This window comes from Talpa europaea (assembly GCF_964194135.1).
Source record: "Talpa europaea genome assembly, chromosome: 8".
NCBI lineage: Eukaryota > Metazoa > Chordata > Mammalia > Eulipotyphla > Talpidae > Talpa > Talpa europaea.
In genome coordinates, this window is record NC_140075.1 from 57,959,049 (window position 1) to 57,981,963 (window position 22,915).

Below are 22,915 nucleotides of genomic sequence, written 5' to 3' on the forward strand. Positions count from 1 at the left end.
GAACAAGTATTTCACCTAGGATAGAGCCTGGCACTTAATAAGTGTGCAGTAATGTTAGTCATTCTTTTTCTTTTTAAGGTACACCTGAAGAAAGAACAGACATGGTTATTTGGGCTGAGAATGATGTTCTAGCAGCTTTAAGATATTATTAGTCTTTCAAAGATTTTCCAAGTAGTGGCAATTCTGGGTCAAACTAGTTCTGACATCAGCTCTGACATAAAAGATGTCACCCCTCTGAGCATCCTCACCTATCAAACTTGCTGCCTATCAAACAAATAACCATGAAAAGTCTCTGCATGCTAAAAGTGCTATACAAATGTGAGATGTGTATTATTATTCTTACTTAAGATATTTGTCATCATCACCATACAGAGAGAGCATCTCAGCCACTTTGAACACTGATATATCACTTGTAAGGCCATATAACAGAATAGGAAACAGAGATGCAGGGCAAAGTCACTTACAGAAACTCTAACAGTTATAATCAAACAGAAAGAAAGATAAGAAATTGGGAAGAGAAAAACAAGATTAATCTTGGCTCTCATAGCCACCAAAACACTGTGAAATTCCTTTGACATGCCCAATGAGCAGGGAGAGATAATGATAATATGCAAGACCCAAACCTTTGGTTAGAACAAACCTTTCACAAGAAGTAATGGCATATTTTTTGCAAAGGGTTTGATGACCACCAAAATCCTTATCTGAAAACCACAATAAAACTCAAACTCCCTGTTTCTTGGATTAATGTAAATGATTGAGGGGGTGAATATATGGTCTGGGAGTCATGAGAAATATCTTCTTTTCATTTTTTAAAGTACACAGAAATTGTTTTAAGCACTTTTTTTTTTTTTAATTCTAGAAAAGGAAGAAAGGGCAAGAGAGTGCGAGTAGAAGAAAGGCTGAATAATTACCAAGATAGAAAATTTCAACATCGGGCCTCCCCCGTGGCGCAGCGGTTGAGTGCTGGGTTGCGAAGCTGCCCGCAGCCTCCGCAGCGCCGGTTCGATCCCCGGCTGCTCCCCAGCCACCAGAGGAGGGTCCCACATGGCACGCAGACCTCTCCTGCCGCCCGCTGCTCCCCTCAGCAGTGTACTTCGGTCCTTCTGCCTGCTCTGCTCCCCACTCTGGCTCTGGTGAATCCTCTCACCCTCCCACGCTTCTGACTGTACCCAGTGCTTGTATAAATAAATAAATAAATCTTAAAAAAAAAAAAAAAAGAAAAGAAAATTTCAACATCTATCTATTCATGAATTCTCTGTAAGGTTCTAATTCTCTATAAGTCTCTGGAAGACACACCTCTCAAGAGTCAAAAAGTTGGGGAAAGAGATGTAGCCCAACAAAGGATGGGCTATGAGAGAGAAGTCCCACTAAGGGCTCATCATTTTTGTTTGCTCTCTTTTGGCCAGCCCTGCTCCCCCAGGCAAGCTCCAGCACCTGCTTAGGTCACCTAAGAAATGTAAACTCTTAATAGAAATACTATCTTCCTGTTTACACAGTGCCTCATTATTGTCCTTTAAAAAGAGAGGAAAAGGGCTAAGTGTAGAACAGGTACTAAAGAAATATACTTGTGTCATCTGTACTTGGAATTACATTGCCCTATAGTGCTGAGTCAGTTAAAACTACAAATTTTCTGACTTCCTTTTAGCAAAGTTCACTTATGTTCCCTGAATCCCCTGAACTTCTGTTCAAGTACAACTACCTCTTACCTATTACTCAGCAGATTTTTCAAATCATTATAGCTATAAAAAGATAACTGCCTCTTACCCCACCCAAAAGGCACTGAGGAAATAAAATGAGTTTATACAAAAATACTTGGAAACCACATACATGTACAATAGTTTAAATGCAAGTTTTCTACTCCAGCCATAGTCTACATTAGAATAAGTATGATCCTGAGTTTATGGCAAACCTTATATAGAAAAAGCCAAAATCAGTCTTCTATCCAGACTAAACTATCTCTAATCTGAAAGACATTAAAAGTTGTTTTCCAGGTGTTACGGAGAGAGAATAGAATTCCCTGTGAATTTTCCTGAGAGGTTAACATAGCTATCCAATCTAGTCAAAGAATGTTTTAGGATTATATAAAATTCTCTAAGGTCTACTTTAAAACCAGGATATCATCATTCACCCAACTTCCTCACAGGGCTGATGAAAGTACAAATACTTCAGTGCACAGTGAGCACCTTTACTATGGTAAGATACCACCTAAAATGTAACACTCCTGGGCCTCCCCGGTGGCGCAGCGGGTTGAGAGCAGCGCTGTGAGCTGTCCGCAGCCTCTGAAGCACGGGTTTGATTCCCGGCCAGCCAGGGAGAAACCCACATGGTGAGGCAGACCTGTCCCATCTTACCCACTGCTCCCCTCAGCAGTGCTTTCAGTCCCTCTGCCTGTTCTTCTCCCCACTCTGTCTCTGGTGAATCCTCTCACCCTCCCACGCCTCAGGGCTGTACCCCAGTTCTTGTATAAAAATAAAATTAATCTAAAAAAAACAAAAGTAACACTCCTGCCTGTAGCCTTCTACTCTTAACCCCTCCAGACAAGTACCTTAATACCTACTAAAAATAATGTGAGGAAAGACACCTCTGGGGCCACTGAACCCCAATTTCCCAAGCATTCTTCCCTTCTCAAGAAAAAACCACCTCAGTTTCCATTCCTGAAAGTGCTGCTGAGAAATCATTAATGCCACGTCAGTATGATTACTGTTAGTCAGGACTTGGCAATTGTATGCAATTATCCTTTAGGCTTGGAGAGGGTGATTAGACACACCACTTTCCCTCCCTCATCCATCCTGTTTCCTCTGTACTTGGACTTTGTGACAAAGGTTCAGCCTTATTGCAGGGCTACAGGTCTTATAACGAGGGGTGAAAAGTCTCCGCACATAGCTCAACTCACCCAGGTAGGGAAAGGCCCTTGGCTAACTTAAAGAAAATGTTTCCCTGACTTTCATTCTCAGGTTAAACAAATGTGGTAGTCTTCAAAAACAGATCTCTGCAAGAAAGTCAGTGACTTAATCGAGTCCCACATTCTTTGGCCTGTGTGAACAGAATCATGCCACTTGTGGCTCAACCTCTTCAGGCATTCAAAATTTAATGTGGCAGCCAGATGAGGTACTGACCATCCCTACATCAGCTCGCAAGCTGAGGCTATGTTACCTCAACTTACATTTAGTAAGACTGTATAATGAAAACTCTGAATTTCAATGTGTAAGCCTTTGTTGAATTTTAATCTCCCAAATATTTAAGGAAAACCTGAATACCCGCTGGATAGACCCCACCCAATTTCTAAATTGATCCTTCAAGCTATTAGGGATTACCCTATGATTCAAAGAACATGTTTGTGTTTTTCCTAAGCAAAATGAAAGAAAAAAATCCTCCTCTTTTCAGTCTGAACTCAAACAGTACTGCCCTACCTTCCCATGGTCATTTTTTTTTTAAGATTTTTTTTTAAATTTTTATTTATTTATACAAGCACTGGGTATAGTCAGAAGCGCGGGAGGGTGAGAGAATTCACCAGAGCCAGAGCGGGGAGCAGAGCAGGCAGAAGGACCGAAGTACACTGCTGAGGGGAGCAGCGGGTGGCAGGAGAGGTCTGCGCACCATGTGGGACCCTTGCCCGGTGGCTGGGGATCGAACCGGTGCTGCAGAGGCTGCGGGCAGCTTCACAACCCAGCGGTGAAACTCTGCTTCACCAGGCCGGGGAGGCCCTTCCCGTGGTTTTTTTTTTGTTTTTTTTTTTAAGATTTATTTATACAAGAACCAGGGTACAGGCCAGATGCGTGTGAGGGTGAGAGGATTCACCAGAGACAGAGTGGGGAACAGAACAGTCAGACTGACAAAATACACTGCTGAGAGGAGTAGTGGGTGAGATAGGAGAGGTCTGCCGCACCATGTGGGACCCTCGCCGGCCGGGATCGAACTGGCACTGCAGAGGCTGCGGATAGCTTCACAGTGCGGCGCTCAACCACCTGCACAACCAGGGGAGGCCCCCCACGGTCATTTTAGACAATGAAACAACCACTGGACTAGGAGTTAAAACCTGGGTTTAGTGATAGCTCGGCCACAAACTCACTGTATTTCTGAACTAGTGGTTTCACTTTTCTGGGTCTCAGATGCTTCTCTGAAATAGCATAGGAAATGTGGGATGAATGGTGTTAAGTAGCTCCAACTCCGTAGAGTTTCTTGGAACTTTCAGCTACAGCCTCATTAATATGTCATGCACCAAACTCTAATGAATTATCCTCAAATACATATGTTCTCCCTGTACAGTGTACTTTGCTAATATTGCTGACCCATTTCTATGCCATAATACTTACAAAACACTACTCTAAGAACTTCACATAAGGTTGAACCACATGAAAGTACCAACTGGCAAACTTTTTTGACACAGAATTTCGCATGATTCAACCAACCATATTAACTTATTTAATCATCATAACAAACCCACGAGGTAGGTACTGCTGATATCCTTCCTTAACAAGTGAGGAAAGGGAAGAAGAGAGAAGTTCATAATTTTTTACAGCCTCATAGCCTAGTAGATGAAGGGTTTAGACTTAAACCCAGGCAGCTGATCTAACCATAACATATAGTCTTCTCACAATGGAAACAAGAAGTACTTGAAGACCAGGAGTCCGGAAGAAAGGAGTGTCTTGGAAGGAGAATGAGAGGCTCCCACTGCAGCCTCTATTGGATTGTACCTTTCACTTCAATGGTGGCATTTGCCTTAGGAGCACTGACAAAGTGATATACACAGTGGTATTCTCCTGAATCCTCAGCTCTCGGTTTATTGATCCTGCAGAGATGAGAAGAAAAATCAAGTTAGGAAGCTGAGCATAGGTCAAAATATACAACAAAAGGAGGCTCAAAGGAGCAACTAGGGACCCTGCTCTCCAAATCACACTCCTAAATGCAACTCATATTCTCCTAACTAAAAACAAAATTTTCCCTCTTCCATATCCCAAAACATTCGGGCCTTTTCCTCTTACTTAGGGTGCCAGAAACACAAAGGTGGAGTGGTAAGAACATGGTCACTAACCATGTAGCATTAAGGAACTCCACTCCTTTGGGAAAAATAAACTACAAAACAAGTAATCATAATAGAGAGCTGCACAAAGTACTAAATCTACATTCAGAGAGGATGGAGCTATCACTGAACACTTCTTGCTCATCTAGTGCTTCCAATCAAATAAAAAACAGAAAAAAAGGCACTCTTTTTTAGTGCTTCCCAAAAACCTTGTCTTGGTAGTCCTGTTCTTCCAACCCTGTATTTTTAGTAGCAGGCCTTTCAACAAATCTATTCCCGGTAGGACCCAATAACATTTTAAAAAACAATCTGCTTCAAAGCATCAGCCACAAAGATGTAGTTAAACTTTCAAGGTTTTTAGGTACTGTTCAAACTCCAGGGCCCTGCACAAGCTGACCTCTGCTTAGCGCCTTAGCCTCACATTAGTCACTTTCCAGCCCCGCTGATGTCTTCAGTTGTCAAAGTGCCAACCATGGTCCTACCTCAAAACCTTGACATAACGTGTTCCTTTATATAGAATGCCCTTCCCATCACTCGAAGCCTGCTTAACTCCCTTCCCATTGGTGTTGGCTAATATGTCCTTGCCTCCCACCCCAATATAAGTGACATCTCCCTCCCTGCCATTCTCTCTCACAGCACTGTAATTCTTTGTAGCACATATCACAATGTTTAATTATATTTATGTAATTGCTTAATTACTGTTAATTTTCCGAGCAGCCAAGTTCTGTGTGAAGTGGCATCATTTATTTGGTGCACAATTCATCCCTAGCACATAGGTGGTATCTGGAATATAGCAAGGGAATGAATAAACAAATGAATGAAAACCAACTCAGAGTTTATAGCTATGCATAGATTGAGACCAAGGAAAGCATAGTGACAAAGAGGGAATTGTGTGAAGTGTGTATGGCCAGAACAGCAACTCCTCTGACTCCCAGGGTCTGATTCCACGCAAGTTTTCTTGCCCCTGAGGACCAGCATCATACCAGCTCAGTATACTGTAATATATACACCCAAACATGTGCAGAAAGGTTAGTCTGTTATTACAGAAAACAGAAACAACCACCTCCAGATCAGTAAGTGTTAAATAGCTCCTAGTATTATGCTCAATAATTAAAATATGATACTTGTGATGGTCAAATCTCCCCTGCATTAGTTATGTCTGGGAAAAATTCCTAACCTCAACCACTGATCATCCCTATTATTAATCTATCTCACTGTTCACACTGAAAAAGAAATCAGGTCAAGACTATGGATGAGGAGACATTCCTGGGACTGTCTCAGCATATCTATGATAACATAATATTCTGAGAGAAAGCAGTCAAGGCTCTTCCCAATTTGACACAAGTGCCTCTTCTTAAATCAATAAGCTCTGATAGAAAAACAGACACCAATCATCTGCTCGTTACAGATGTTCCAGAGATTGGAAGAAAAGCAGCAGCTTTGTCTTTAAGGCTTAGACTGACTCTAAGTTCCCTGAGAAAGGTTTAGGAGGATGACTACCAAGCTTGAGACTATGCCTATGGCCTCAAAATCTCCCCACAACATTCTCTTTTACTAGTTACTGGGGAACAACTGAGGAAATGGAAAATGTCCTCTATAAGCTAAACATAAGCAGGGTCTGAAACTTTCCATAGCTGACTTGGTAGGCAGTCAAGGGACTCTTTCATTGTTATTCCATAAAATGTAGGAGGAACAGATTCCTTGAAAAACTCTGACAATACAGAACACTTAGCTTCAGATATAATGAGAGAAAAAGGGGAGAGAAAAGAGGCATTTTGTAAAGTCAAACTCAAACTTCATAAAGTTCAAAGCTTTGTGGTGACACAGTACAAGACCCAAAAGAAACAAGATTAGGTACCTGTTACCTTGAAAGAGGAACAGTAAAGACAAACTTGTAAAACTAATGGACAGACCAAGAATAAATGCCTTTTATCTCACTCAACATCTCTACCTGATTAACTGTTTCCAAACTATGAGAGTATAACTGAAGTATATCTTGGAGGTTACATGTCTAATATTTCTATCAAGAGGTAGAGTAACTTGCCAGTAAATGACAGATTAGAGCAGAAAAAAGTGACCTAGATTCTACAGTCAGAAGACCTGGAACCTAGCCTTGATTCTAAAAGTAATTAGATACAATTTTTGGCCTTGACAGTATTCAAGAGTTAGGGTATAAAAAAATGTCAATTCTGCAAAATGTCCTTGCTACTACTTGGGTACACTGGTTTTTCTGGTCTCACTCCAGTGTGCTGCTCTTTCTGTGCACTAGTCATCTTGCCAAGCAAGATTAGCTGATCCTTTTTCAGACTGGTTTTCAAACTAATCTCAAAGGTGAGATGTTGTGTGTTCTAGATATTCACCAAATCTTTAGGTCCCAAGTAACTTCAGCCAGAAGTTAGCCCCCTTTCATCAAAGGATATTTCCAGTCTACCATCCGTATTCCTAGTCACCGAAGAACCCTGTATCTACTGATCTTGATTGGGTTTGGTCATTAAACACTCCTAAAGTAATTAATTAAGAAATCTACCCAGTGGAAAGATCACTTAGGGTGATCTCCAAGAGTCCTAAGCAGATTTCACTCTGATTCTTTAAACCACAGGATTAAGTCAAGAGACCTACATTCTAATTGTGACTCTTCAATAATCACCATTGTTACTGGAACAACTCACTCTCCATGACTTCAGTTTCTCTATTGTCACAGAGAAGGGATCATCCATGGCTGTGAAACCTGATTGCTCATTAGCATCACTTGGAAATCTTCTAGAGATTCCTGGGCCTTATCCAGATATGCAAGTTTAGACTTTGCAGAGGAATCTTCTCAGACCATGAAGGTAGCAAAGAAGAAATCAACTACAAAAAGAAAGCATGGAGACTGAAGAACAACTATTGAGCGACCACTGGATCAACGAGGAAATCAAAGAAGAAATCAAAAAATACCTCGAGACAAATGACAATAAGGACACAACCTTCTAAAATACATGGGACAGAAACAAAAACAGTACTAAGAAAGGAGCACATAGCAATACAAACCCACAACAAGAAACAAGAAAGAAAGCAAATAAACATTTGCTTGTTTCACATTTCAAGGAACTAGAAAAAGAAAAGAAAAATCCAAAAGCCAAGAAATAATGAAAATTAGAGCATAAATAAATAAAACAGAAATGAAAAATTCTGAAAGATCAATAAGAACAAAAGGTGGTTCTTTAAAAAAATACAAAATAGACAAACCTCTGGCTAGGCTCATTACGAAAAAAAGGGAGAAAACCCCCAAAAATAAGATTAAAACGGGGGGAAGGGGGGTTACAACAGACACTGCACAATGTAAGAAAAGATCACTATGAACATTAATGTGCAAGCAAGTTCAAAAACCTAGATGATACAGAGAGAACCTGAACAACCAGCCAAAAATCTCCCCAAAAACAAAGGTCCAGGATGAGATGGCTTCACAAATGAGTTCTACCAAATTTTCAAAGATGAATTAATACCTACCCTGCTCAAATGCTTTCAAAATATTAAGACTACTACTCCCAAACACATTTTATGAGGCCAACATTTTACTAATAACAAAGACAACACAGAAAAGACTACATACCACACTTTCTAATGTACACAGATGCAAGAATCCTCAATCTCACCACTACTATTCAACATAGTATCAGAAGTCCTAGTTGGAGCAAGTAGGCAAGAGAAAGTTATAAAAGGAATCCAAATTGGGAAAGAAGAAGTAAAGCTATCATTACTTGCAGATGATATGGTAATATACAGAGAGACCTAAATTCCATGGAGTCTTTAGGCCTCTAATTAAAACAATAAACTAATTAAAACAATAAACCAGTTCAGCAAAGTGGCAGGATACAAAAGTCAACACAAAACTCAGTTGCCTTTCTAATGCAAACAATGAGCTAGAATAAGAAGAAATTAAGAAAGCCATTCTATTTACAATCTCACCAAAAATTTTAAATATCTGGGAATAAACTTAACAACGGAGGTAAAGAACTATACAAGGAAAACTATAAAACATTATTAAAAGAAACAGAAGACATAAAGAAATGGAAAGATATTCCCTGCTCATGGACTGGAAGAATCAACTGTCAAAATGGCCATCCTACCCAAAGCAATTTACAGATTCATTGCAATCCCAATAAAAATATCAATGGCATTCTTCAAAGAAATCGAACAAATATAACTGAAATTCACATGGAACCACAAAAGATCCCAAATGACTCTCCAGAGGAAAACCATATATATGTCACATAATCCATAATTACAGATAACTATCAAGGAAGCTCAACCATGCCCCCTCCCACTGTCCCAGGCACTGCTAGCTTCTCTCACCTGTATTCCATGTTGGTGGCATTCTTACGAGTGGCAGTCAGTTCTACACCATTCTTTGTCCAGTAGCTGTATGTGAGGGTGTGAGAGCTGGAGGTGAGGTTACACTGCAGGGTGACAGGGAGAGCAGGGCTGTCTCTAATAATGACCTCTTCACTGGTGGCAATCTTTGGCTCTGTAATAAGAGTACACAATGATAGGGAGCCATAGCCTTCCATTCTCTGCAGCCCTGGCCTGAGAATTGCATAGGGGAGGATGGGGAGACTAGAAGAAGAGGGAGGGCAGACAGGACCACATGAGGAATTTCACTTTACCACTTTGGAGGAAGTCAAGAAAGGAAAAACAATGATTATAAGCAAATGACCACTAGCGCAGACAACAGCCTGAAGACCAGTTGGCCTAGACGTGAAAAGAATGGGAGTATTACATATTACAGGTGCTTGTACTGGCAACAAGCCACTTACGCTTTTGAATACCATCGTTTTATGACATAAAAATCACCAACCAATTCGGCTTCAATTAGAAAACCGGACTCCACCTTGTTTCTGAAGACAAAGGCAATATCATTTATACAACTAATAAACTCCCTGAGGAATCATTAGGGCTTGGAACAGCAACAGCTATAATTAGGTAATACGTGCACATTTTTTCCCACATTTAAATCTGATAAACCTATGGCAAACCAGCCATGGCCATTAATTGTACAGAAAGACAGTATAGATCCTCCTAAAAGCAAATATCCTAGAGTAAGTCTACTGCATTTTCCAAATTTTGCAAACTTCTTAGGGAACCATCAGTTTTCCTCTCAAGCCCATATTTATTCCCAAAACAAAATCTTTTTCAGAACTACACTTAAAACACATTCCATTTGGAGATAATATAATTGTAACTAGGATGCAGTATGTATTGGTATTATGGGCGCTTAGAATTTCAGAGCTGCACGACTCTCAGAGTAACCTGAATCCCACTCTTTAAGAGTTAGAAAGGTAAAATGATTTGTGCAAGCCGTAATTATTATTAGTGGTAAAGATGGGCCTAGAAAACAGATTTGACTGAATTCTCTGTCCCTCCCGGCCCAATCCCCTCCTTTGCCCCCACCCTCCACACTCACAACCCCCAAGGCAAGTTATAGACTTCATCTTCTGATTCTATATTGGGTTTAGATTACCTGGGATCACTAATTTAGGATCTACAAAAATAACCTATTTAAGTCAAATATTATAACACCATTGAGCAGAAATGTTTTAAGGCACACTATGTCATTCCTGGAAGGTTCATCCTTAAAGCACTTTGATTTCCATTACTTCATTAAAGTCAAGGTTATCTGTCGTTATTTCTCTTTAATCTTTTCCCAGGCTTAGCTCCTCTTCTACTTTTGGCCAAACTTTTTTCAGTTGAAGTCTAAATTAATCACCTTTCCCCACCCACAATTAGAGGTATTTGCTCTTTTATCTTTTTTCCAAAAATCGTTCACTAACTTCCCATTTCCCTGCATCTGGCTACTTCCTGTATACATCTCTATAAGCAGCTCCCTCACACCATCTTCATAAATGTAGTGATGACTCTTAACTCTAGCAGACAGAACTCTTTCCCTACACTGGAACTAATTTTGTTCACTGTATAGGGAGAGAGGAGGAGAAATCATGGGACACTTGAAAATGTAATGTCCAAGAGCCTCCTAATCAATGTATCATTTCTGACTGGTAGAGCTGATATCTTCTAAGAAACTTGTGATAAAGAAAGCAAATCCTCAAGTTTGCTCAATTAACAATTGATTCTCACGATTTTGCAACTCTGGCAAAAGGAGAGTGGTTATTTTCCACTCAGCACTGGTCCTTATTGGTAACATCAAACAAGGTCTCTATGTACAGATAATGGAGGCATAGCAGCCACTAAGACAGAAGCAGATGCATGTAAACACGTTAGCGCAGTGGTGTCCCATGGTTTCCAAACACACTGGACAGAAGCCAAATCCCTGGGCCTTAAGAAGTCGAGCAGAACGGCTGCAAACCCTGAAATGAAAGGCGCACACATACCATCAGCAAAAAGCATCACAATTCCAAGAAAAATCAAAACCAAGCAAAAACAAAAGAGAAAAAGAGAGAACCAGTACTCCACAGAAATAAAAAATATAAAGGCAACATTAAAACCCAAACACACTTTTAGGTTTTTACTGAATTTTTATTATCCAATTTCATTTTCTATACCATTTGGGACAGTCCTCTGGCCCTTCCTCTCAGAATGCACTGAGAAAGGGTGATCTCTGAGAATGTGGCCAAGAGTTTCCAGATGTTTAAATACAAGGAGGCCAAAGTAAATGCTACTCTTACCTGTGGTGATGCAAATGACCACTGCAGTTCAGGGAGATTAAGAAGCTGATGAAACAATCTGGTAAACTTTCTGCCAAGAATTCTTAGAAAGCAAAGGAATGCACTTTTCCCCTTAAGTGTTAAAGATCCAGGAGCAAGTCAGCAGGGAGCAAATGAATAATTTAAATCATTTTAGATATGATTCTGCATCATAGGAGGGTTATGGGGTAATCTCCTTTGATTGTGGTATATGGAAACCAGTGCTAGAACAAGCTCATTGGCTAAATGATGCCACATCTGCATTCTGCACCACGATGAAGGTGGGGCTTTTATTTCTATGGCAGAGCATTGCCCATTAAAAAGTCCAAGAGGGATGAATATTTAGAAGCTCAAAAAATTTTGCCTGCCACTGACTCCTATTTAAAAGCAGTGAGAAGGAGATCCTTTTTACTAGTGATCATTCATAGATAGAAGAATAATAATATGGCCAGAAAGACACCCTGAAAATTGGGCACATTTCTCTTCCTGCCCTATTAATAATACTCCAGGAGCTTTAGGGAAAAGTACTGCCAGGAGGTCATTTGTAGAGAGAAGACTCAACCTCCCATTGGAGGCAAATACCCTTAGGGATGCTGAGATCATAAAATAATCCAATTAAAGTAGAATTCAGGGTTTTGGTGTGTGTTTTTTTTTTTTTTTTTTTTTTTTAAGAAGACAGATGAGATCTGGCTCTCTAAAAACAGTTAACCAGGGCTAACTGACTAATAGGGAAGTCTGGGGAAGAGAACGAACTAGTCAGGGTTTGGTTCCAACACAGACACTCTTAATTTAATAAGTTTATTTCCAAGTAAACTGGGGGAAATGCTATGTTATCTCAGAATGATCAGGTAGGTACCTCAAAGCCTCATCTTCTCCTAGCCCCAAGGCATGACTTTTCTAACTGAGTCTAGCTGAGTCAGGCTCCTGGAAGTACAAATACCAAATGCCCAGCCTAGTCCATGCCTCAAACTTCTGCAGACCTCGGTGGCCATTTGGGTAATTTTGCTTTGATAAGGAAAGGAGCAAGGGGGCAGGAGAAAGAGGCGTGCAAGGGAAAAAAATTGTTAAATAAAAGAAAAATTGCTGGGTTAATGTTCCCCATTTTCACATAGACAAGGTTTTCTTTTTCCCCTTCCAGAAGCAGGTTCTCTGATTCGACAGTGCAACTGCAGCAGCCTCTCCTAGTGCTCCTCTAAGGCTTATTTTCTTCATAAGCATTTTGAGTTACTATTAAGAACAGACAATTCATTATTTTCCATATAAGTATGTAGATCCAGGGGCTCAAGTTACTACCAAATTAATGTATTTTATTTTTACTTATTCTTTCTAAATCAGTATGCTAGAACTGGTTATTAGTCTCTTACTGAGTCCTTTGGAAGAGTTTTTTGGAAACTCCAGAGAATCTTTCCATTACACAGAGAATGCTCCCTCAATTATAACCAAGTCAGAGGTAGGGCTAGAACTCTTCCTAGTCAGGAGCACTGACTCTATGGTAACTTCTCCCTCCCTGTGATACATGTATAGTAAGACACTTTTTAAAAAGAGAAGTGGCCACAGCAAAAGCTCCTGTGTCTCATGTCTTGAAAGCATCTGCTACAACAGATGAAGGGAACCTGTCCAGTTCACCCTCATCACTGAGGAACAGGATTGGAATTTAGATTCCTCTTTTGAGGACAAAGAGAAAGCCCATGTGAAGGGCACCCAAACTGCTTCTAAGGTTGCCAGCCTCTGTGCTGATAGCCAGTCATCAAGAGTAAAACTGTCTGCAAAGAGAAATAAAAGCAACTCTGACTATGAAACATCATAATGGGGTTTTAAAAAACTACTTAGCAGTTTAGTGTTACCTGGCTCCTAACAGCAAGATATCTGGGGGAAAATCTCAGGTGCTGCTGCTAAGAGAGTAGAAGACTGGCTAGGTAGGGCCAGTAAGGAGTACACTGCTGCAGTGAAGAACTGTCATCAGAGAAGCACATGCCACTGTTTTAGAAAAGAAAAAGAGCTGGAAATATCCACGCTTACATGCCACCCAACAACCAAAACAAATCACCACACCGCACCTATGGCGACATTCCCATCACAGAACAGGATGACACCAAGTCACAGTGAGGGAAGAGGCTGGGCAGACACAAACTTAAAATCATAGAGGTGAAGGCAGCTACTCAGAGAGCTTCAAACAGATGAACAGAAGAAATAAAAAGTAGTTAGATTGGGGAGAGAAACAAAAATAGAAAGGCACCAGAGAATAAATCAGCAAAGGATAGCAGGAAACCTACTACAAAATTAAAGGGGAGGGAAAGAAACAATTCAACACTACCCTGGTTTGACTGCCTGGTTTTGAGAGTTTTAAGTGTGTTTTTAGCCTCCCCAGTTCTCCCTCCCCACCTCTTCCCAACGCAGATGATTTTGGACAGTCACGGATTTCCCCAAGTTCTTTGTTCCTGAGGAGAAAGACACAGAGAAGGGTTGGGGGTGTGGGGGGAAGGGGGATAGAGAGGACGGCAAAGGGGAAAAAAAAGTTGCCACAGATGTTTTCATACACTACAACCAGAAGGGTCGTGGGTTTGAAAAAACAAAGACAAGGGGTGGGGTGAGCGATCATACTGGGGAAGAGGGAAAGGAAGCAGAAGGGAAGGGTCATCGGGCCACCTCTAATGACTACAGTACTACTACTGTAGGGTGCTGGACTCACTCTGAAGGACGCTTATGGTGGCCTGGGCTCGAATCCATGTTATGGAGGGGTTTTGCCTCAAGTCATTCCTCTTGGGGTCGTTGCTGGCCCTGCACTCGTAAGTCCCAGAGTCCTCCAAGGTGAGCCGGGTTATTCTCAGCACACTCACGCCGTTTGACCCGTAGGCGGTGTTTACGGTGACACGGCGCTTCCGAGCACCGTCCCACAGCTGTCTGAAAGACTCTGCCCGGTTGACTTCTGCGTACCACCACTGGATCTCTGGCGTGGGGCTCCCGACCACGTCACAGTACAGCTCAAAGGCGTCCCCAGTGAGCTTAGTTTCTGACATGGGCGACTTGACAAACCCAGCTAGAGGGAGGGGGAGCAGGAATGCAGTGACAGGCCAATCAGAAAAAAAAAAGAATCAACAGGTGTTAATAGTAATTTAAAAAAAGAAAAGAAAAAAAAGCAAATGAGTTGCAAAGAACAAAAAGGATTCATTTTTAAACTATAAAGAGACAGTAAATAGCATTTCATACAAGCTTTTAAGAAGAAGAACCACCCTGGGAAGCTTATGAAGCAAAGGCAGGCTAATTCAAGCTGGGGCAGCCCAGGTGCTGGCCAGGCAGAAGCAAGCCCACTGGAAAGCGGTTTAGCAATGGGCCCAGCTGGTAGGAATGAGAAAGCCTCAGGTGTCGGAAGTCTCCTTCCTTAGAGCACAAACCATTACCTTTTCAAACTCAGGCAAATGATGAAAGATAACCAGAAGTGGCAGTGGGTTGATATGCCAAGTCAGGATCTCTCTTTTGGATGGGTAAACACTTTGTTAGAAATGCAATGTCTTTTGTGGGCCTCAACAAGAAGTGAAAATGACCTACTGACGCCTTCTCTTGGGAGTCAGAGTCCAAAATTCAAGTGAAAGCCATAGCAAATTTCTCTCTCGTGCAGGAGCCTATCCTGAATTCAGGTTAGATTTTCCCACATCCTATTTTTCCCTGGACCTCTGGCAAACAAACAATCTAGTCAGATTAGGCAGCCTCTACGTAAATGCAGACCCTCAGAAAAAGGAGAATGCAACAGTCTGTACTTCAGAGAACCAACAGTAAGAGCAACCCAACTCACTGCCAATGAATGGAGGGACTATAATAATCCATAGTCTATATACTCCATAATCCCATAGATCTATACAACTAGAAAAATCTCCCAAAAAGACAGTTTAAGAAATGACCATGGTAGTTGACAGGCTTTTTCTACATAGTTTAGTTGCCTGGCTCCTAGTGGTCGCTTAAAAAAGAATAAAAACTATAAAACAATGAATTAAATTAAATTTCATGGTGAAGGTCAGACTTCAACAACTTTTCTAGGTACTGTCTAGGAACTAAAGTTGATGCCTATACTTCCTCTTGTCCATAATGTGCTTGAGGTTAACACTTCATAAGACAAGGTGGCAATGGCAGAGAGAGAGAGTAAAAAGTAATCCGGGCTCATTTGAAGAAATTGGGGTTGGGTCCATAAGAAACTTAGCAAGAATGTCAGCATACTCTCTCTCACCCATTTACTCCACCTACAGTTCACTCAACATTTCTACCAATAATCGGGTATTATCCTATAGTACAGGGCAAGAAGGTGAAATAGGGTACTGAGTGGCTGGGCGATTTCTCTTTGGTCCAAGTAAATCCCTCTGCAGTGAGTAGAATGGAAACAGGATCTACCAACATCAGACCAAGAATATTCCGAGTTCATTCCAAGATGTGTGAACTAAAACAGAACAGTTTTCCTACAGTTCAGAAGCCAAAGATATAATGGGCCTGGCTGAAAACGGAGGTTACTAAGTGGACAACTTTCTGTTTATATGCATAGTAATACTTGTCTTTGGAGAAAAACTCCATCCCATAAACCTCAGAATCTAATGGAAAGTACAACTCAAGTAGAAGTTTAGACCTCTAAATTCACACTAGTCTTTCATTCCATAAAACATTCAAAAGCTGGGGAGGACAGGAATGCAGTAATTAAGAGTCTTCAACTAAATGTTCTGCCTTGAAAATACCACCCTAAACTACTTAAGACCAAGTGTCAGTTCCTTGTGAGGGACTAGCTACCAAAAAGATGTCATTCTCAGATGCACGGGAAATTTTAGAATTACAGAAAGGAGACACCAAACCCCTCCATGAAGAACTAAGCTGATTTCCAGATAAAAAGGAGCCAGGTCTTAGTCTCACAAATAGCCACCTGCACATTGTTAAAGTCAATGTCAATAATATAGAGGGAGAGGTAAAAGAAAGCTGATTTCATTCATTTTGCTACTGGTTTAATCACCAGAGAAAAATGATTATCAGTAATTCCCTGAGAGCAGTAAAAAGTATTACTGTTTTAATCATATTCTTGATCATTAAGTGAAAAGCACAAATGCTCTTATGCTCACATTAACTGGGGGAGTATATATTCTCTCAAGGTATAATTTTATAATGATTATGTGCTAGAAATCTACTAATGAATCTGTTTTGTATTTTTCCAAATTTCACTTCAAAGCAGGCTTAGATTTAAGCCTATTTATCAACCTACTGATCACACCAATGTACAAAGCATGCCTACAACTATGTCTAGAATACCAAAAACCCATCCATTCCAGTGTAAGCTCATATCCCAACACCACACAATTCAAAGGCAGCTGAGAAGCAGCCTGAACACCATTCCCATCACACAAAACTGAACAAGTTACTCAACTTGACTCTACTACCTGAGAAAGGCTTGCTTCTAAGGAGAAAGGAATGCTCATCTGATTTAGCTTAATTTCCTACTTGCATACAGGAAAATGGGGCCAAGTCAAAATGCTCTTTGAGCTAGTAAATTATGATGCATATTTAAACAAATGTATTTAAAAACAAGATTTGTAAAATCTGTTAAAACAGACAATTATCTGTGTTCTTTGAAGGATATCACTTATTATTAGACATAGATATCAACAAGTAACATTTTCTAAGTATGTATTGCATATTAGGTAATATGCTAAGCATTTTGTATTATCTCATTTAATCCTCACTACTGCCTTATAAAATAGGTGCCATTATAATTCCTTTAAGCATGTGAAAACTAAGACCCAAAAATATGAAGATTTTGCCCACAGTCACAAAATAATAGCAAGAGTCTGGCCTGGAATCCAGACGTGTCCAAAGCCAAAAGCATGGTCTCCTAACACTTTCTACAACTGTAGTCAAAATGCCTTACTATTTTAAAGTTAAGGGGATACGTAGCACACTATGATCGCTAATGTCCTAAAAATTATAATCCTATTAAAGAAAGTTGACAGAGGAGTGCAGGATCAAAGAATTCCTAAAGCAACTCTGGAAGGACTGAGATACTAAAGGAAAAATGGTTCCAAAATAAAGCTGCCCCTAGTTCTGATGATTCCATCACAATGCCCTTGAAAAGTCTGGCTTCACAGGAGGAAGGAGTTTAAAAGATCTAAATACATTTAATGTTTTTTCAGTGGTCAAATTGATAAAGGGCAGCACCTGAAATTTTTACAAAATTTAATGGTTTACAAAGTGCTTCCATACACATTTCATTCATAGGACAAATATGGGGACAAATTCATGAGTTGCCCAAAATCACTAGAAGGAGGTCTTCATCTCTTAGTCTACATCTCTTAGTCTATGGGCTACTTCCAATAAACAGTACTGCCTCTAAACAAACAAAAATAGGGATGCCTTGATAACTGAACACTCATCAAAAATCATGAAAACAGATCTATTTCTCCTCCTTGCAGTAGGGAAAAGGGAAAAAAAAAAAAGACCTCTCTACACCCTCTCTGAAATCATAATTAGCAAGAGAAAGTTATTAGCAACCATTTACCTCATTATCCATCCAAAATTAGTTCTAATTCAGAAGAACTAGCTCTCAGCAGCAGCAGGAGGCAGGCAGCTCAGAGCCTGACTCATGGACCTGCCTTTCATTACCAGGGGATCTCAAATAAATATGTGCTCTCAATACAGAAGTGTGTAACTGTCTGAAGTTGACAGGTCAGCAGAAGCATCTCTTTGATCCCCCAGTCAAAGTTCATCCAATATTTAGGGGAAAGTCTAAATTTCAGAAAAAACTTTTGTCTCTTTCAGGATATCTTCTCCACTCACTATAATTTGTAACTGAAATGAGCTCTCAAACAGGTTAGAGAAAGTTCTAATCTATCAGTTCATTCAGTTCACCAATGATAGATGGAAGCCTGAACAATGGTCACTGGCTATGGGCAAGGGAGGGACTAGGAACTGGAGGTGGAAGAGGGTGGCAGGCAGAGCATAAAAAAATGGAGACAGTAAAACCTGGAAAAGCTTAATGTAAAGTTGCATAACTGGGATTGGGGGATGGGAAGCAAAGATGACAGCTGGGGCTAGCAGCCGGAGAAAAGGAGGAGCTCTCTGGCAGGAAAAACTGGATGTGTAGATCTGTAGCAGAGGGTGAGAAGAAAAAGGGAACACAGAAGAGCAAGTTGAACCCAATTCCAAGAAAACTGCTTCCACATATGCACCAAGGAAGCAAAAAAGCTAGCCTAGCCCCAAACAGAAGGGACCATGAGTGATTTTTACAGGAAAAATTCTGATTTATCTTCAGGGCATTCTCTTAAAGCTGATTCCTTAAAATACAGGCTACTTTTGTCACCTATTTTTTTAAACAGCTGTTCCCTTCAAGCCCCTCTCTACTACTAAGTCCCTGTGTGCGGTTCATGCTGTCCTCCTTCACGCCTCATAATAAAGAAGAAATGACAGCCAAAGACACAAGAGCATTTCTCTTGCCCTGTTTCTCTCCCCCCCCTCCCCGAACCCTCCTCACACATACTCAAATCTTGTATCTCAAAGAGAAGACTGAGCAAGACATACTGATGTCTGTGGTTATAAGCTCAGTATTTCAAATCTACCTACATAACCCCTGCTATAAACCTATATACACTAGCTACTGTACAGGCTGTGCATCCTTGATGTTAATTTAAGAAATGGATTACTTATCACTATTCCTTAACACAAAAGGTAGATAATAAGTACATATGCACTCATTCTACATGTACCTACCAAGGGTAAGGTGGGACTGAGGCCCTGGGAGTGGATGGAAATGGGGTAACCTCATTCTCTGCCGCAGGAAGGAGGTATATGGGTCTGATCTCATGGATTATTCTTATCTGCAGGTAGAGGTGGCAGCAATTCCCAAAGCAATTCCCAAATTCAAACCTGTTCCTTTCATAGCTACCTCTACCAGAGAGTATGGCAAAGGCTTGAAATTAAGATCATCCCCATCGCCTAGCTTTTAAGTCAGGGCCCACCTTTTATTCTGCAACTACATCATCCCAATATTTCAGCCAGACTTTTATTTTGAATAAGGAAACCTAGCTCATGCCAAAGGAGACTATGCAGTTTAGTGATTAAAAGCAGCAAACTCTAAAATCAGATTGTCTGGAGGCCCTGTCACTAACTGACGATCTTAGGCAAGTGACCTAATCTCTCTGAGCTTCTACCACATCTGTAGAACAGTAAACAGTAGTGACCTCGTAGAGTTATTGTGAGGATTACACAGCACAGCTTAAAACAGTGCCTGACACACAGTAAGCATTCAAAAATTTATTATTATATTGATTATACTATATATAGTATATATGTATCATAATTATATAATCACATATTATACAATTATATGATACACTATATTATATAATAATATAATGACTATTAAACATCTCCATAGAAATAATGCCGAACAGGTCACATGCAGTTGGCCAGTACCGCTCCACAATAGGCTGGGAAGCAGAAACTTTACTTCCAAGTAAGTTCTAATTTATAATCTGACTTCTTCAAAGAACAAAAAAATTAATTTAACCTTTAAAACAGAGAACCAGAATGGGCAGCTCTTTCTAACTGTTTGTGTCTGTGCACATGTCCTTTACTCTTCTCTCCCTTTGTAATAAACCTATTCTTTTGAATATGTAAAAGAGAACCAGAATGGTAATATGACTTGCAAAAGGGAAGTCTGCATTTCTTCCTCTCCATAGGCAAACTAACTAGCGTGGAGAGAGTGAAAATGGCTCTCCATAGGCAAACTAGCGTGGAGAGAGTGAAAATGGCAGTGTGCACGCAAAAATTAGCAAATTATTAGAGTTATAAGTCATTAAATTTGAATTATTTTGAGAGTAGTAAGAATAAAAAGAGCTAGTCTCTTTTAAAAAAAAGAAACCTACCAATTATAAATCAAACAGGTTAACAATGATTGATGGGAAGATAATGGATATTGGGTTTTCCAAACTATAAATTCACAAAGTTTCTGTAACAAAAGTTACAGAATTTTGGATCAAGTTAGATTAGATCAATTTCAGTTTCAGAAAACATGCCAAGCTTTTGAGTCAGTACCTCCACAACTTAAGTTCTCTTAACTTTAAGCAGTTTGAGCAGCATTCTCAAATGGGAATGATGCCACCTACTTTACAAGGTAGTTGTGAAAGTCATGAAAAATATATGGACGAGTTCTGTAAACTATGAAGTTTTATGCAAATGTTAGGTCACTTTTGGACAGAAAAGGGACAAGCATCTAATGTGACCGATGTTCAACAAGTATTTTCATTTAGTCCTGTTGTCCGTTCCTATCGACAGGCTAAACAAGCACGACCTACCTAGTCCATACATCTAAAAAAAAAAAATTCAGTGGACCAAAAAAGTTCTAAGTATGATTAAAAAGCCATGGACTTTTCTCATCCCAGAAAAATACAAACAAAATTTTCAATATAATTTTAGGGGTGTCCCAGGTCCCAAGTTGTATACTCTTGAGTCTCTATTATACTGCTATTGGATGAGTGGACAGATAAGAGTCTCTCTACTAAGCTGAGAGCTCACCTTATTAGGGAAATGAGCCAAGATTTACAACATCTGGGTTGGATTCTTCAACTTCTTCAACCTCAGTCTCCTCATCTGAAAAATGGGGATAATAATTCCTACCTTCTTCATAAGATCATGACATGGTTCACATCAACAATGTATGTAAAATTACTTTGTAAACTATACAGCTGCAAATGCAATAATTAAGATGGCCTTTTTATGCAAACATTCTACTCTGTAACTTAAAGGATGATCTAAACCACCCCTGGGTGTTCTGCTCCTACTTCAAAAGCAATGAGGAGAAAGGGAGGGGAGAAGGAAGTGGGCAAGATTAAGAGACTGACCCACGAGGGAGAGGAGTTATGCTTTTTCTAAATTTTTTAAATTTCCAAAAGGAAAAAACAAAACAAAGGAAACTAATGGCCCAAAGAATTTCAACAGGTTTCAAATAGAAAGTGATATTAAATAAGGTAAGGTTGCTAGCAATTAATTTTTTAAATTAGAATACAGGTAAAAAATTTTAAAAGGTCTTACCAACATAGAACTTGACACCAGATCTAAGAAATAGGACTGGATATTTTTAATAGCCAAACGAAAGAATCAGCTCAGCATTGTTCCTCTTGTATTTCTTCATGTATATCTAACACGATCCATGTCTAACTCTGCAGCTCCCTCCCTGACAGGACTTTAACAGATTAAAAACTATGTTATTTATCAGAAAAATCTAGCCACTTAATCTAAGCTTTTATACTCATGTAAAAAGGTTTCATTGTTAAAGACACTCCTTGAGACTAACAACATTTCTTCCTCACCCCAGGGAGGAAAGAGGTGTCTTAATGTAATCTTGAGCAAAAATAGTGAGGGTAAATATAATATCTCTGGTCCCATATTTTGACTGTTACATCGAAATGACCATAACTTCTTAAAAATGAAGGAAGTATCTGGTGGGGGTAGGGGGATACAGTAGCCACAAACTACTATCAAGCTATTCTATTCTTCTTAGGAAAACTTTAGGAAATTCACTTCCTAATTGCACAAATAGTACTCAATTTTCTGGCACACAAAGGGAAAAAAAGCTAGTTTTCCTAACCATTAAAAATGTCTCATCCAAAGGAAATTAAAAATGACATTAAAAATGTCTCATCCAAAGGAAATAGACAAATACATACAAACCAGCTGTATCTCAAAGAGTGTTCTTAGAGATTTGGTTTCAAACAGTGAAACCCTTCCATATTTAAGCAAATGCTCACAAAAGCTCTTTCATCCCAAGAGACTGTCAAAAAATAGTTATGGGCTAATCTAGAACTACTCCTAAAATGGAACTTCAAAGTCAGAAACAATTTGCGAGGGGTTGGGGGGGACACACGGAGGGACAGAGCAATTTAAGAGTGTTCCTCTGTTGACCCTCCATTTAGGACTTATTTATTAAAGGCAAAATGAAAACAATATGCTAGGAAAGGTTGAATACTCCATTTAAATAAAGTCATTGCTAAAAGCATTGTGTAATTATGAATCAAACGCTAACCTCCATTTTTTTTTCCCTGTGAAATTCACCTGTTCATAGGTACGTCATAACTTTTAATAACAAGCTCACTCTGTCCCTGACAACATACTAACAATCATGTTTTAAATATTAAAGATAACACAATTCAGCTCATTTTTCCACAGGATAATACAATTCATCTCATTATTCCATTAT

At 39.8% G+C, this 22,915-nt stretch overlaps 1 protein-coding gene across 4 annotated transcripts in view; it reads right to left on the reverse strand.

Moving 5' to 3' along the window:
• NPTN (neuroplastin) overlaps window positions 1–22,915 on the reverse strand; it is a gene marked incomplete at its 5' end in the record, with an annotated part of 66,989 nt that overhangs the window by 18,999 nt on the left and 25,075 nt on the right. For 2 of the 4 annotated variants that reach the window (XM_084239494.1, XM_084239493.1), the window contains 3 exons: window positions 4,695–4,789; window positions 9,356–9,527; window positions 14,390–14,737. In XM_084239494.1, coding sequence (XP_084095620.1) covers window positions 4,695–4,789; window positions 9,356–9,527; window positions 14,390–14,737 — 615 coding nt within the window. The remainder of the gene's footprint in view (window positions 1–4,694; window positions 4,790–9,355; window positions 9,528–14,389; window positions 14,738–22,915) is intronic. The other 2 variants (XM_084239496.1, XM_084239495.1) reach the window with 1 other exon arrangement.